At 45.3% G+C, this 17,119-nt stretch overlaps 1 protein-coding gene across 1 annotated transcript in view; it reads left to right on the top strand.

Moving 5' to 3' along the window:
• The first annotated feature begins 10,356 nt into the window (after positions 1-10,356).
• The window catches only part of mRpL24 (mitochondrial ribosomal protein L24), a 198,975-nt gene continuing 192,212 nt past the window's right edge, over positions 10,357-17,119 (top strand). Inside the window, exon 1 of the mRNA XM_068365405.1 lies at positions 10,357-10,603. Within this exon, the coding sequence (XP_068221506.1) occupies positions 10,508-10,603 (96 nt within the window). The 5' untranslated portion in view covers positions 10,357-10,507. The remainder of the gene's footprint in view (positions 10,604-17,119) is intronic.

Here is a 17,119-nt window from a genome sequence, read left to right as displayed (position 1 = left end):
AGCCTGCAACTTATGGCCGCTATTGTCGCTCGCCCACAATCATAGTTATTAACTGCTACTCATATCGGCTCTGCTTCGCCGTGGCTTGATTCGTTCTCAAATACACATGATTCCATTGTTCTGGTAAGCGGTACATGAATGTGACTGGAGTGGGTCACTATTAATATATTGTAAGGACAGTGAGACAAGCGTCACCAAGATCAACTGATACTTTATTCAAATATGCCTGGGAGTATATTACAAGGTGCGGACGGAAAGGTAGGATGGCGCTGGCGCCAAATCAGATTGAATTGCCCGCCAAAATATATGAGTTTTCTTACACTTACAAATATGTGAATTATGAGTTAACAGAAACATGTAATGAAATGATACATATGTCAAAATGTAGCTCTGATAGAGCGGAATACATATACATGGGAAACCACGGTGTGGCAAAAGGAGAATTCAAAATAAATAAACAGTTTGTTGATTTTCTGGACGACGAAGGGAGTGGTGTCCTTACAAGTACTCCCCCCCCCCCAAGACATCGGGCGGCGTAGAGGGCTGATGATCAATCTTCGTATCTTTTCGGGCGTCGGAGGGTTCCTCTTGTTTTTGAACGGAGGGGCGGGCCGGTGGTCGGCGTAAGGATCTCTTCCTCTTGTCGTCATTTGATGATTTTTCTTTCGTTGGGCGCCTTGTTTTTGAGGTGGAACTCTGGATCTGCCAGGTCTGGCGGAGGAGGTGTCGCTTCTTTCGAGAAACGCTGGTTTCACGCGGTCTATTGAGACCCAGTCCTCTTGGCCATGGACGTCGAGAAGGAAGGCTTTCGTTGTCTTCTTAATTACCCGGTAGGGGCCTCGATATGGTCTAGTTAGTGGTTGTCGATGAGCGTCGACACGGACGAAAACGTACCCGCAGTCATCCAGGTTTTTTGGCTTGAAGTGCTTGGTTCTGTCCTGGTAAGTTTTGAGACATGGCCTGAACTTCCTGGCGATGTCCCTTAGGTGATCCAGCTGCGTGTCGTCGGTTGATGAGGGAAAGAATTCGCCAGGAACTGCGAGCGCCTCCCCGTAAACCTTTTCGGCGGGTAAAGGTTCGCCGTCTGCGCGAGGGGCGGTGCGAAGGCCAAGGAGTACCCAAGGAAGTCGTGATTTCCAGTCCCCGTCGGTGCAGCTCGCCATCAGGGATGCCTTGAGGGCACGGTGAGTTCTTTCGACCATGCCGTTTGCCGCGGGGTTGTATGCCGTGGTGCTGTGGAGCGTCATCCCCATCAGGTTCGCCAAAGCGAGCCATATTTCTGAGAGGAAAGCGGGGCCTCTGTGTGTCATGATGTCGTCAGGAACGCCAAACCTGCTCACCCAGCTTGACAAAAGGGCTTCGCCACATGCTTGAGTCATAGCTTCGGTCATCGGCGATGCCTCCAACCACCTCGTGGAGTGATCGATGATCGTAAGCAGGTAGCGAGCAGATCCAGAAGGGGGCAATGGTCCCACGACATCGATGTGTATGTGACCGAAACGTCTTTTTGGCTGGGGAAAATCGCCCACCCCCGATTCGGTGTGACGGCTGACTTTGCTTGACTGGCAATTGATGCCTGACTTCGCCCATTCCCAGGCGTCCTTTTTTATCCCTGGCCAGACGAACTTTTCAGACAGAAGGCGAGCAGTGGTGCGTCCTGAGGGGTGTGAAAGTCCATGGATGATATCGAATATTTTCCTTCTGCAGGAGGCTGGTATCCAGGGACGTGGGCGGCCGGTGCTGGTGTCGCAAAGAATAGTTACTCCTGCTGGTCCGAGGGGAATCGCACTTATCTTGAGCGTAGATGGCCCCGTCAGGTGATCCTGTGCTTCTCGGTCGGTGCGTTATTCGGTTGCGAGATTGGCGTAGTCGATTCCCAGGTGGATTGCGTCAATTTCAATCCTTGAAAGGGCGTCCGCGACTGGGTTTTTCTTTCCTGGGACGTAACGTATGGTGCACCCGAATTCGGCGATTGATGCGAGATGACGTTGTTGTCGGGAGGACCATGCGTCTGTCGATTTCGTGAAAGCGTGTACGAGGGGTTGATGGTCTGTCGCGATTGTGAAGGGAGTGCCCTCCAAGATGTGCCTGAAGTGGCGGACGGCGAGGTAGACGGCGAGGAGTTCCCTATCGAAGGTGCTGTATCTTGTTTCGGCGGGTTTCAATTTCTTGCTGGAGAATGCCAGCGGTTGAGGAGAACCATCGACGAGTTGCTCCAGCACAGCCCCACAGGCGACGTTGCTGGCGCCGGTCGTTAATCGCAGGGGCGCGTTGTCGTCGAAATGAGCCAGGGTGGTGGCATTCGCGAATGCATCCTTCGTCCGGGCGAATGCCTGTTGCTGGGGCAAACCCCGCTCGAGTTTTTTTGCTTTTCCTTTCAGGACGTTGTCGAGGGGTGACAGGGTTTGTGCGATGGTGGGGATGAAGCGCCAGTAGTAATTGACCATCCCCAGGAACTTTTGAAGTTGGCGGATGGTCGTAGGTATCGGGAACTTTCTGATGGCGTCGACCTTGGTTGTCATGGGTTTTACCCCGCATGAGGATACGCCGTGACCAAGAAAATCCACCCCTTCTGCACTGAACGTGCATTTGTTGAAACGTACGACCAGGCCGTTCTCCTGTAGGCATTTGAGGACGGTGCGGACGTGCCTCTGGTGTTCCTCCTTGGTTTTCGAGAATATCAGGATGTCGTCAACGTAGCAGACGCAGAAAGGTAGGTCACCCAGAATGCTATCCATTAGTCGTTGGAAGGTCGCCCCGGCGTTGCGTAGACCGAAGGTTGAGTATGCGAAGGTGTAGGATCCAAACGGTGTTACAATGGCAGTTTTCGGGATGTCTTCTGGAAATACGGGGACCTGGAAATAAGACTTGAGGAGGTCCATCTTGGTAAAATACTTCGCGCCGTGCAACACGTTCGTTAGGTCCTGCATGTTGGGCAGCGGGTAGTGATCGGGCGTTGTGATGAGGTTGGGGCGCCTGTAGTCGCCGCAAGGTCTCCAGGACCCGTCCGGCTTTTTTACCATGTGTAGGGGTGATGCCCAGGGGCTCGATGCTTTCTTACAGATACTCATGCGTTCCATGTCCTCGAAGGCACGTTTGGCATCCTTTAGTTTCTGGGGCGGGAGGCGGCGGAATTTGGCGTGAGTGGGAGGTCCTGTGGTCGTGATGTGGTGGTAGATCCCATGCTTGGACGGGGAACCTGGCGAGTGTCGGAGCTCAGGCTTGAAAACCTCGAGATTTTCTTGTAGGAGGTCGGCGTAGGGGTGCGTCGTTACGGCGGATACGGACATTGTTGCAGGGCCGTGTTCTAGGGCACGGGACTGGCAGGTTCCTGTGTCGATGAGACGTTTGTTAGCGACATCGACGAGGAGTCCGTGGTGGGCGAGGAAATCCGCACCGAGGAGGGGGCGATTGACGTCAGCGATAGCGAAGGGCCAAGAATACGAACGGCCCATGATAGATATCTTGAGGGTCTTGATCCCATAGCACCGTATGGGAGATCCGTTGGCGGCGATGAGTGAGGGAGCGTTTTTGTCGGGACCACGGTCTAGGTCGGACTTGGAAGGTGGGAACGTTGACTGCATTGCGCCGGTGTCTACCATGAGTCTACGTTTGGAAATGATATCGAGGATATAGAAACCATTCTTGTTTTGGTTAACTGCGGCAGCGATGGCGGCAGGTGGATGCTTCTGGCGTCATCTTCTAGGGAAACTGCTTGGTGCTCTACATTTCTTGGCGTCGCTGCCAAACTGTTGGTGGTAGAAGTACCATGCTGGGTTAGTCCTAGGGTTCGGTCGTGTTGGTTGCGGTGGTTTCTTTCTTGATAAAACGTTGATCTCGTCGTCCTCAGGGGCCGTTGCAGAGGAGTCTATGGAAGAGCAGCTGCTGAAGGAGGAGAACGAAGGCGGTGTTGACGATGATGCTCCGAGGCAAGATGCTTTGGAGGCCTCGTGGAGCTTCTGAGCCTTCGACAAGAGTTCGTTCATCGGGAGCGTGTCGGCGTCTGGCAATTGGGCCCTTATGTCCTGTGGTAGGCGTCGAAGAAAGATCTCGCGAGATAAGCTAATCTCACGTCGTCGGCCGTTGCTGTCTGTTTCGGGGAGCATAAGCAGGCCGGGTAACTCGTCCCACGCCTCAACAGGAGAGGTGTCACCCATGGGCTTGCCGGCGAGGTCCAGGACTTTCTGTGCCCTTGCTGAGACGGAGAGGGAGTAGATACCGATGAGTTCCGTTCTCAGGTCGTCGTATGAAACTTGGCCGGCCTGGGCGTTGAGCCATGGGGAAATCTTGTCGAATAACTCTTCAGGTATGGAGGTGAGAATGATGTCAGCCTTGGCGCAGGAATCGCTGAGTCTAGCGACGCGGAAGAGTACGTCTGCTCTCAGGAACCAGGAAGCGGTGTTGTGTTGAGAAAAGGGTGGCAGTTTGACTTTGGGCGTGGAGGCAAGGCCGTTGGTTGCGATGGGCGTGTTGCTTCCCGCATCGTGGCCAGGCGACGAGTCAGCGAAAAGGTGAGAAGTTGATATGTCGGTTAAGCTCATCCTACTGACTTACATGCACCGAAGTGTGGGAGAACCAAAGGCAGGCTCACGCCTAAGGTAACGGAGTATAGAGAAGGTAGCACGGCCGTAATAAGTCTGTTAATGGCAAAGCCAAAACCTCTGATGCTACTTTCAACTACGGGGTCACCAGTTATAAGGACAGTGAGACAAGCGTCACCAAGATCAACTGATACTTTATTCAAATGTGCATGGGAGTATATTACAAGGTGCGGACGGAAAGGTAGGATGGCGCTGGCGCCAAATCAGATTGAATTGCCCGCCAAAATACATGTGTTTTCTTACACTTACAAATATGCGAATTATGAGTTAACAGAAACATGTAATGAAATGATACATATGTCAAAATGTAGCTCTGATAGAGCGGAATACATATACATAGGAAACCACGGTGTGGCGAAAGGAGAATTCAAATAAATAAACAGTTTGTTGATTTTCTGGACGACGAAGGGAGCGGTGTCCTTACAATATGATAATTACCCATAATCCGTTTTATTATTGTTGTTGTGGTATTATGTATCGGCTGTGACAAGGCTTACGAGGTGGTATTGCGAAAGGCGTTTTACTTTTTAACCTTACACACTCAATCCACCTCTAATTTGTTGTAAATTCGGTAAGATTTATCGTTTTTAGTATTCCTAACGTAATTGTTGTGATTTACTTAGAATTTGGATGTAGACGCATAACCAATTGCCATTTTCATTTATATTTATCAAAATGATCTCGTGACGTAAGCAGACACAGACTATGATTTAAATAATGAAAAGATAAGTTTCTAGCGGGGTAAATAAAAATATTGGTGGATTCCTGTAGTCTTATGGGATGCAGGGGAGAAATTCAAACTGCAATCTCGTATTGGGTCTCGTGTGATATTATCTTTGGCCTTATACCACTTGTACTATGACGTCACCATATTCATCCTACTCCATATGACAACAAACCCTACTCGTGTTACTCTTAACGGAAATGTTCATCCTACACCCAATGCCGTACCCTATACCCGATTGTTGTTATTATATAAGATAATAACAACATCTACCTTCCATCTAAGATGTAAGGTAGATGGAAAAGAGCCAAATCCTCACAACTTCACAAGCCAGAAATCTATATAATAGGGCCAGAAATTACTATAACATCCTGTTAGTAAAAACAAAAAGAAAATTCTACAACGGCGAAAGTAAAAATCTAATAACATGAGGTTCCTGGTTCCTTTTTGCTCACTCCGCAAAATAAGTTTGCGGGCACTCTATATCTTTATAGATAGGTGCGAAGCTTCTATGCTTATCCTTATTATTGTTATTAAGTTTATATCACCTGTACCTTAAATAAATTAATATCACAATGAGATTCTCAATCTTTACTTTTATTCCCTTCTACCTTAAAATTAGATAGGATAACACCTTGCTATCATCAGTTTTGGCAACCTATTGTGGTCAGTTTGGACTTCTTAAATTCTTCTTTTATATGCATTGCCCTACCTATAAATGCAGCCAGATCCCTGCTAGGATTTTTTCAGTGCACCTAAACTTATTTCTACATTCTTTAGCTGTCCTACTTTTGGGCATAAAAATAAAAGTTCGGTAGTATCTTCTTCATCTTTGCACAAGTCACACAAATTATCTTCATATTTTCCTTTGAAATTTGCTTTTAAGTTGAGCACATTTAATCTTGCTTTCATCACAAGGGATGCCTTATCCAGATTCATTTCTCTGATATAAGGCAGTGGGCCATTTCCTTTAATAAATCTTAATTTTTTTTCATTATTTTCTTTTTTTTTCTTCAATAATTTCTTCTATTTTTTTCCATAATTCTTTTCTTGATTTCTTTTTTCAGGGTCCTTTTCCCCCAATTTCTTATTTCTTCAACTTCCATCCCATATTTACTGCAGATTTCTTCTACACTCTTGCTCCAGCACTTTCCATACGGGTTCTTCAACTGATCCTCAATTATCTCTCTTACTAATCTTTTTTTCCTCGGAGTTTATGATATTATGGAAGAGCATTAGTTTCTTATATTCTAGCCTGCAGGACACCGGCTATATTCCTGTTTCTGCAAGTATGCCCCAATATGGAGTACTCGCAGGTAGTTCATACATATTTCTTATTATCTTGTATTGGAGGTTTTCTAGATTTTTCATATCTTTGTCCCTAATTACACTCCAGGTCTCCACTTTGGCAAATATTGTTGGTACTACTACTATTTCATATATTTTCTTTCTGACTTCCAATGCCATCTTTCCTACTTTTCTCGTATCCCCATATTTTCTTATTTTTTGGATCATATATGCGACCCCATGGCTATTTTTTTTTTTTTTAGTGATACTCAATTCTTTGTTTCCCTTCTCTGTGTACCATTCACCCAGATACTTATATTTTTTAACTAAACTTACTTTTCCGTTCTTCACTTTTGTTTCAATCTCCTCCTCTTTCTCATTCTTTCTTTTGTTAATTCTTGATACACCCAATTTTTGGGGGGTTGGTGTTGATAGCAAATTTCTTTAGGGTCTCCTAGCTATGACAATTACTTATGGTACATTCGATACCTTCTGTCCTTCCTGTGGGAAACATTTTATCACCTACAAATACCAGTGATTCTATTTCAATATTTCTTATCAATGTGATATTTTTTTCTGCTAATGCTATTGACTTTGTCAGTTGCTATACTGCATAGCTTGGGTCCATATATCGTCCCTTGTCTCACATTTCCTTCAATCTTTATATCTTCTGTTGTAGCTGCTGGACAGTTTATGGCTGCTCTACCCTTTTCATTAATTTTTTTAACTATCAATGCTTCCTTCCATCCTATCATTTTTCCCATTTCTTTTCGGGAGTTTCACAAAAACCTAGATGATTTGATGGGATTAAAGAAAAAGTATGTCTTTCCTGATAATGTATGTGCAGAGAAATTTGCTATATTCTTCAATGAAAAAAAAATTATAAAATTTATAGAGGTTTCCCCCAAAATCAGTTAGAAGGATAGTCAGTTATGCCAGTAAAGGAGGGTAAGAAGTTAAAAAAAAATTTAAGGAAATAAATATGAGCGACTTGTTAATGGTTATGAGAGAGATGAAGAATACATATTGTGGAAACGACCCTTTCCCAAACAGTTCGATAAGTGAAGCTCCAACCAAGCAAGTTGTATATAATATTTATCTGAATATAATTAACCAAAGTATATCACAATCCTATTTTCCTAGCTGTGAAAAAACTGCGTTGATCAAACCAATTTACAAAGGAAAAGCTGATGTAAACGAACTAAATTCATATAGGCCCATTTCAAATTTATCCTACATGTCGAAGCTTATTAAAAAAAAAAAATCATAAGTGAGCAATTATGGGCGCATATTGATGAGTTAGAGGTATTCCCGGAAAATCAATCGGCCTACAGAGCTAATCACTCTACAGAAACTACCTTATGCTCAATAATGAGTGATATGATAGGTCTTCTTGATGAGGGAAAGTGTGGAATTTTGATTATGTTAGATCTTAGTGCTGCTTTCGATACTGTTGTGCACGAGTACTTACTTAACGACTTAAAGTCCATTGGAGTGACTGAGGAAGCACTGGATTTTTTTCGAAGCTACTTAACGAACAGGAAGACTATTGTAGAAGTTTCTGGAAACCGATCCAATGAGAGAATTCTTATGAAAGGTGTACCACAGGGTAGTGTTCTGGGCCCTATCTTGTTCAACATATATACTCTCGAGCTATTACACATCTTGAAAAAACAAAAAGTGGGCTTTAAACTATATGCAGATGATACTCAGTTCTACCCTTCAATTCCAATAACACAAGATACAAAGAAAAAAAAAATGATGAGATAATGACTGAAATGAAAACATGGATGTAGAGGAAAAAGATTAAATTGAATGATGATAAAACAGAATGTATGCTTTTTTTTTGGCACATAGATGGCTTTGAAGAATTACCAGTTATTTCAAAGTATAAAAATTGGTAACGCTGATGTTAGGATTGTGCATGCTGTGAAAAATTTGGGTGTACTGTTAGATTGTAATTTGTCAATGATGGATCAAATAGTGAACACAGTGAAAGTGTTTAACTATCACCTGAGAAACATAGCATTTATTAGAAAATATTTAACAGACGGCAGTACAAAAATTTTAATGATGAGTCATGTAATATCAAGGTTTGATTATTGCAATTCTCTGTACTGTAAATTGCCCAATACACTACTAAGAAAGCTTCAAAATGTGCAAAACCGAGCGGCTAGACTAATAAAAGGCATTAAACTATTGGAGAGAATAACTCCTGCATTGATCGATCTACATTGGTTACCTGTTAAGGCTAGAACTGAATTTAAAATTTGTTTGTTGACTCACAAAGCACCTACAAGTGATAAGCCTAAATATCTTCGTGATTGCTTGGTCCCCTACCTCTCAAGCTACTAGCTCTCCTGTAAGAGTTAGAAACATGCTGATGACCCATATAGACTATTCGAAATTAGTGTGAATCATGCAATAGGAGGAAGAACGTTTTATTATGCTTCACCGAGACTCTTCAACGACCTTCCACTTGATGTCAAGAATAACAAAAATGTGGCAGCTTTCGAGAAAAACCTGAAGACTTATCTCTTTGGAAAGTGTTATAATATTAATCTGAAAACTATTAAGCCTGAATACAAATGCTAGCGAATAACTGAAAAGACACAGAGCAAAATATTAACTGGAAAGAGATTATTTTCACACACCAAGGCCCGCCCGAACAGACTCTTAGTGTCTGATGGAGGGCGAGAAACAAACCCCTAAAAGTAAAAGTAAAGTAAAAAATTATAGTCAATCAATGTTGTGATATGACGACATGATAGGATATCATTCTTATAGGATACTGTATCTTCCAAGGTGTAATTGGCTGAAATCTGAATTTTGTCTAGCTCAGTAAGGGCCCATACGCCTGTAACCAATGGCCACCAAGTCTCCGGCAATCGTCGTGATTAACTGCTACTCAAATCGCCCCTGCTTTACCGTGACTTGCTTCGTTCTCAAATAAACATTATTCCATTGTTCTGTGAAGCGGCATATTGATGTGGCTGGTGTGGGTCACTATTAATATATCATTATTACATATAATCTTTTATTATTATTGTTGTTGTTGTATTTACATGCATCAGCTGTGACCAGGCTTTGGGAATGGTATTGCGAGCGATGCTTTACTTCTTAACCTTACATAGTTAATCCATCTCTAATTTGTTGTAAATTAAATATGATCTATAGTTTGTAGTATTCCAAAGTTCAATTATTGTGATTTACTTATAGTATGGTTGTAGGCGCGTAACCAATAGTGATATGTATTTATTCATAAAAAATGACTTCTTGACGGAATCAGACATAAATAAGAAACGCAATGGGCCATCTGTCATTGATTTACTATAGACTATGATGTAACCAATGAGAAAAGTTTTTAGCTGAGGAAATAAAAACATTGGTGTCTTCCTCTGGTCTTATGAGATGCAGGGGAAAAATTAAAACCAACCGTGCAATGGGTTTCTCGTGTGATTACAAACTAGACTGGCCTTATAAAACAGCATAGTATGGTGTGAATTTCTGAATAATGTGCAATCAACATAAACGTAGCCAGTCAGCTAATGGGATATTTGGACCTTGATTCCCAAATCACTAAGTAATTATATATTCCTCTGAAATTATCGTAAATAGGTTAGTTGTGCATGTATAATGAAGTTTAGTATAATTTCTTAAAACATTCATGACTTTTTCTAGGTTATGAAAAGGAGAAATGAAAACCAGGACAGAAAATAAAATAACTGAAAAGGGTGGAACAAAATTGAACAACCAAAAGCAAGTAAACTAGGCAGAAAAAGTGACCCGTTCTAGAGAATGATCAATTATTAACTACTACTACAACTACGTCACCTTAAGTCTGGGTTAAGATATTGCTGCAACAGCCAACAACTTCAACAATTTATTTGTAAAAATGCCTCGAGTGACAAGTTTAGCGCGTTGTATTGCAGATATGACTAAAAAGTCATCGAATCTTCCTGAATCTTATATCAAAAGGGCCATGCAAGAGGTAAGTGAAGGCAGGCCACTGGCCTCTACTGTACGGTACATAATGTACTTTTTCGGGATTTCCTTATAAGAGAACGGACCCTTTTCTATGGAAAAAAAGTATTTTTGGTAAAATTACAGTTTCAACCATTATGGGGAAACTGGAATAAGAATATATTTGTTGCATCAGAAATAGTGTAGTTCCAACGGATTTAATGTTATTTTGACCGCAAACCATCCGATTTAGATATTTACTATGTAATTGGAGTTAAAACAACAAGTTTTTCCAGAAAAATCAATGTTTGTAACTGTGTTTTTATTGTTTTTGTTTCATATGTTGTAATGCAGAAAGACCCTACTTCATCCCAACAATTATGGGGGACACCAGGTCGGAACTGGGGTTTTGGGTGGGGGGGGGGGGCGTTAAATGATATTTGCAATAAATGAATACTTATCCTTCCACCACCCCCCCTGCGACCCCCCCTTAAAGCCACAGTGATTTTCGGGGCACTACCGAACCTAATACAACCACCTAACCTAGGGCCCTGTACCCCTACCTAGGCCTAGCCCCTGCGACCCCCCCTTACGGCCACTCCCTAACACATCCATCAAACCAAATCCAAAGTGATGGTACTGCTGTATACATCGTTATACTATCACCATATTAATATACTCTATAAATTAATGAAGCTTACCTTAAACTGTTGGTTCATAAAGATGTGCTGCTGCTTTGAGGAAAACGTGAAGCCGTTGCGAAGGTTCCCTGACATGCAGGACAATTTTTATTTTGTAAAATTAAATTGTGTCTCTGGCACAAATCTACTAGTTTTTCAATATTCCCCGAATGAATTACAACAAATTCATTGTAAGTTAGGAAACAGTCAGGACAAGAAGATGGAATTTCAACTTCTTGTGCAACATGAGATGACGTGCTTGCTTTGGCCTCCATGTCTAAGAACGAAATGAAATGCCTGGGAAGATAATGTATTGTCGCGCTGTGATTGGCCAAACCTGTAAGACGTCATAGTGGATAGGCGCTGTGATTGGCCAAACGGGTAAGACTTCATAGTGGACTAGTTTGTCTGCGGATTATAGTGGTTACAGGGCTCATTTGAGCAAAAACAAGACAGTCAACAATAACAACAGACTTAGAAGAAATCTGGGAGGAAGACATGAGTAGCGTGAGTTTGATCGTCGATATATAAAGAACTAGGCATTTGCGACAGATAATATTATACAGAAATACTACAAAAGACTTTCTTTACTCGGGAAAAATATTAATATAAAATAGATTTCCCATAATGGTTGAAACTGTAATAATACCGTATTTTCAATATTAAACTTACCCGATAATCATGTAGCTGTCAACTCCGTTGCCCGACAGAGTTCTACGGGAGGGATACGCCAGCTATCACTATACTAGAAGGGGGTGTACTCACCAGCGCCACCTGTGGCCAGGTACTGCAGTACTTCTTGTTGACACCACCTCACTTTTTCCTCTGTCGTGCTTCCGGCAAGACATTCTGGGATACGCTTATGATTTTGGAGTATTGTTCACGGTTTGATGAAGTATTTCTCTAAGATTTCAGCTTTCGCTATACTGGAAACTTTACTAATTAGCTTAGATAGCTTTTATTTGGTTTTGATTAATGGTTAACGATCTTTTTGCTTGATTTGGAATCCCCCTTGACTAACTCTTTGATTCAAGATGTCTGACCTTTCACAAGCCCCACCCCATAGACGATGTAGGTCTTGTAATAGGCGTGTTCCGAAGGCCTCGGTTAATCCTCACACCGCTTTTCTGACTGTAGGGAAAGACCCTGTCAGTTGGAAGATCGATGTGAGGAATGCGCCGGACTTTCGGAACTTGAATTTGTTCGATTCCTGAAATATTCAACCAAGTTAGAGAGAGAGAGAGTTAGGAGGAGTTCTTCTCGCTCTTCACTTTTTTCCTCACCTCATGATCCTCAACCTTTTCCTCCCCCTGTAGTGGCTACCCCCGAACCTTCTATTTGTGCTCAACCTGATATGTCCGATGTTTTGCGTGCCATTCAGGCTTTAGGTGACAAAGTGGAATCGGTGGTTAGTGACCATAAGTCTCTTATGGCAGAAGTCAAAGAACTTAAGGTCAAAAGTGCAGTGGGAGGTGATAGTGCCAGTGCTGTGCCAAGTGCTAGTGTCAGTGCGGTGCCAAGTGCTAGTGTCAGTGTCAGTGTGGTGCGTGAGGGTACTTCTGTGCGTGCCAGTCGTCCTCCCAGTCCGGGACCTCTTGCAAGCTCCCAAGCCCAGGGGAGAAGCAATGTCGAAGGGCAAAAGGGTTCGGCAGGCCTTGATCGGCGCACAGAAGTATCCTCGGTGGTTGCGGGCGTGTCTTACAGAGACCGTCACTCCCACCCGCAGACGATTGAGCCCGTCTTTTACTCGTCTGCAGAAGAAATGTCAGGGAGAAAACGCTGGACTCAGGTCTCAAGACCTCTCAAACGCAAAGTCCAGACCTCAAGAGCTCTACAACCTGGTTGCAGTCATTGGATTAGCTCTGACTCTCCGCAGTCATCAGGTGACTGCACACCTCCTAAGAGAGGTAAGGTGATGCCGCAACAGACCTCATCTTCTGTTAAGGCTTTGCCTCAGCAGACCTTAGCGTCTGTCGACCCCAAGATGTCTTTGCTGCAGTCCATGCAGTCACAGCTTGCGGTCTTAATGCGTGAGTGTCAGGCTGAGAAGGTTACACCTCCTCCTGCGATCGCTCCGCCTCACCGCAGTCCAGTCTGCCAGGCGTACGATGTTGAGGTTCCTCAGGATACCTTACCGCGTACTGAGTTGCCAGTTACCAGCGGTGTGCAGCAACCTCCGCCTTCCTTAAGGCAACCTCAGCAATGGGAGCAGGAGTCTTATGCCTTACTTCCTCCGCTTCCGCTTGCGGTTCCACCAGCGAGGCAACAATCTCTTGAGGTACGACAACCTCTTCCATCCATGAGGCAGCCACCTCAGCACTCGCTGCAGCGACCTCAACCCTCCTCAAGGCGAGAGCCTCAACTCCTTAAGCTAGCACCTCAGGAACCTCAACTCGCGAGACAAGAACTGCGTTCTGCGCAGCCGCTACCTCAGCTCTCACAGCTCACACCTCAGGAACCTCAACTCGTTCCTCAGGAACTTGCTACTGCGCATCCGCAACCCTTACAGCAAGCGCAACACTTGAGTCAAGAAACTCATGCTAGGAGTCAGCCACTTCAACCCATGCGCCTACCTTCCTCTACTCTTCTTGACCAGTCTTTGCAGCCTGAACCTCAGGTTTTAACTCAGCAACAGAGACTTGAGGATGAAACCACAAGCGTTTATGCACCCGCTTGTTCAGATTCTGCTGTTCAGCATACCGCTGTTACATTACCTCTCACTTCGCTACACTCTGGTGATGAGGTTTCTGAGGAGGAAGCTGCGCACCTGGATCCCTCATCAGACGTGGAAGAACCCAAGTCTTCTCCTCCACCCATTGACTTTCGTAAGGTCCTGGCTCTTTTCAGAGAGGTATACCCGGACCATTTTGTTTCTGCTACCCCCCGCTCTCCTCCATCTGAGTTTTCGCTGGGCATGCAACCTGTTAAGTCAACTTATACTAAGCTCGTATTTGCTAGGTCATCTAAGAGAGCTTTAAGAATATTAGGGGAGTGGTTGCAGTCTAAACAGCAACTAGGGAAGACTTCCTTTATGTTCCCACCTACTAAGCTCACTTCTAAGGCGGGTGTATGGTATGCCACAGGAGAGGAACCAGGCTTGGGAGTCCCTGCCTCTGCCCAGGCTGACTTCTCAAGTTTGGTCGACTCTCCTCGTAGATCAGCAATGAGGCGCTCTAAGGTTTGCTGGACCTTCTCCGATTTAGACCACTTCCTAAAGGGTGTATTTCGTGCCTTTGAGATGTTCAATTTTCTAGACTGGTGCCTGGGGGCCCTGAGCAAGAAGACCTCCCCTGCGGACAAGGACTCGGCCATGCTTTTAATGTCCTGCATGGATAAAGCTATTCGGGATGGGTCTGGCGAGCTTGCTTCAATGTTTGTGTCAGGAGTTCTTAAGAAAAGGGAGCAACTTTGCACTTTTCTTTCTTCCAGCATCACACCTTGTCAAAGGTCTCAACTCCTTTTTGCTCCGCTTTCTAAGTTCTTGTTTCCCGAAGAGCTTATCAAGGATTTGTCTGCGGCCCTGATTCAGAAGGACACTCATGATCTTGTGGCCTCTTCAGCTCGTAAGACTAAGGTTGCTCCCTCAGCTCCCAGGACTTACCGCACCCCAGTGGCTGATACTCCTGCTACAAGGTTTATTCCGCCCTTTCGTGGCAGAGCCCCCAGCCGAGGAAGCTCCCGTCCAGACTCTTCCAGGAGCAGGTCTAGGAAAGGTCCCAAGACTTCAAAAGGCAAATACTGACTCTCCTCCTCTCCAGACAGCAGTAGGAGCCAGACTCAAGACCTTCTGGCAAGCTTGGGAAAGGAGAGGTGCAGACGCCCAGTCTGTCAGGTGGCTAAGGGAGGGTTACAGGATACCATTCTGCCGCAAACCCCCTCTGACCACTTCTCCCATCAACCTCTCTCCCAACTACAAGGAAAAGGACAAGAGGCTAGCGTTGCACCAGGAGGTGTCGCTCCTGTTACAGAAGAAGGCAGTAGTTATAGTCCGGGACCATCAATCCCCGGGCTTCTACAACCGTCTCTTTCTGGTGGCCAAAAAGACAGGAGGGTGGAGACCGGTGCTGGACGTCAGCGCGCTCAATGCTTATGTCACCAAGCAGACGTTCACTATGGAGACGACGAAGTCGGTCCTAGCAGCGGTCAGGCAGGATGACTGGATGGTCTCGTTGGATCTGAAAGACGCTTACTTTCACGTTCCTATTCATCCAGACTCCCAACCTTTCCTGAGATTCGTTTTTGGAAAGGTTGTGTACCAATTCCAAGCCCTGTGTTTTGGCCTAAGCACAGCTCCTATGGTGTTTACGCATCTGATGAGGAATATTGCAAAATTCCTCCACTTATCGGACATCAGAGCCTCCCTTTATTTAGACGACTGGCTGTTGAGAGCCTCCACGAGTCGTCGCTGTCTGGAGAGTCTCAACTGGACTTTAGACTTGATCAAGGAACTGGGTCTGTTAGTCAACTTGGAAAAGTCCCAGCTCATTCCCTCCCAATCCATAGTTTACCTGGGAATGGAGATTCGGAGTCAGGATTTTCGGGCTTTTCCATCGGCCCCAAGGATAAGCCAAGCCCTAGATTGCATCCTGAGCATGCTGAAGAGGAACAGTTGCTCGGTGAGACAGTGGATGAGTCTCACAGGGACCCTGTCATCATTAGCCCTGTTCGTCGAGTTAGGGAGACTCCACCTCCGCCCTCTCCAATTCCATCTAGCAGCTCATTGGGACAAGGATTTGGCGCTCGAAGCAGTCTCTATCCCTGTCACCAAAGAGATGAAGACCACTCTCTTGTGGTGGAAGACCAACCTCCTTCTCAAGGAGGGCCTATCGTTAGCGATTCAGACCCCCAATCTTCATCTCTTCTCGGATGCGTCAGACTCGGGCTGGGGCGCGACCTTGAACGGACAGGAATGCTCGGGAACGTGGAACAGGGAACAGGAAACGCTCCACATCAACTGCAAGGAGCTACTGGCAGTTCATATGGCCCTAATGAACTTCAAGTCCCTCCTGCTAGGCAAGGTGGTGGAGGTGAACTCCGACAACACCACAGCCTTGGCTTACATCTCCAAGCAGGGAGGGACCCATTCGAGGAACCTGTACGAGATAGCAAGGGACCTCCTCATTTGGTCAAGAAGTCTAAACCTCACTCTAGTAACGAGGTTCATTCAGGGCAACATGAACGTCTCAGCAGATCGCCTAAGCAGAAAAGATCAAGTCATCCCCACGGAATGGACCCTTCACAAGAGCGTGTGCAACAGACTTTGGACCTTGTGGGGTCAGCCTACGATAGACCTGTTTGCCACCTCCATGACCAAGAGGCTTCCTTTGTACTGTTCCCCAGTTCCAGACCCAGCAGCAGTTCATGTGGATGCTTTTCTGCTGAATTGGTCCCATCTCGACCTTTACGCATTTCCACCGTTCAAGATAATCAACAGAGTCATTCAGAAGTTCGTCTCGCACGAAGGGACACGGCTGACGCTGGTTGCTCCCCTTTGGCCTGCAAGAGAATGGTTCACAGAGGTACTACAATGGCTGGTCGACGTCCCCAGGACTCTCCCTCTAAGAGTGGACCTTCTACGTCAACCTCACGTAGACAAGGTGCACCCAAACCTCCACGCTCTTCGTCTGACTGCCTTCAGACTGTCGAAAGATTCGCTAGAGCTAGAGGCTTTTCGAAGGAGGCAGCCAGTGCGATTGCCAGAGCAAGGAGGGTATCCACTCGTAGAGTCTACCAATCCAAGTGGGAAGTCTTCCGAAGCTGGTGTAGAGCCAATGCAGTTTCCTCTACCAATACCTCTGTAACCCAAATAGCTGACTTCCTATTACATCTTAGGAATGAGAGATCCCTTCCGGCTCCTACGATTA

The sequence above is a fragment of the Palaemon carinicauda genome, chromosome 42 (genome assembly GCF_036898095.1).
Source record: "Palaemon carinicauda isolate YSFRI2023 chromosome 42, ASM3689809v2, whole genome shotgun sequence".
Lineage (NCBI taxonomy): Eukaryota > Metazoa > Arthropoda > Malacostraca > Decapoda > Palaemonidae > Palaemon > Palaemon carinicauda.
This window is presented reverse-complemented; position numbering and strand designations above follow the sequence as displayed.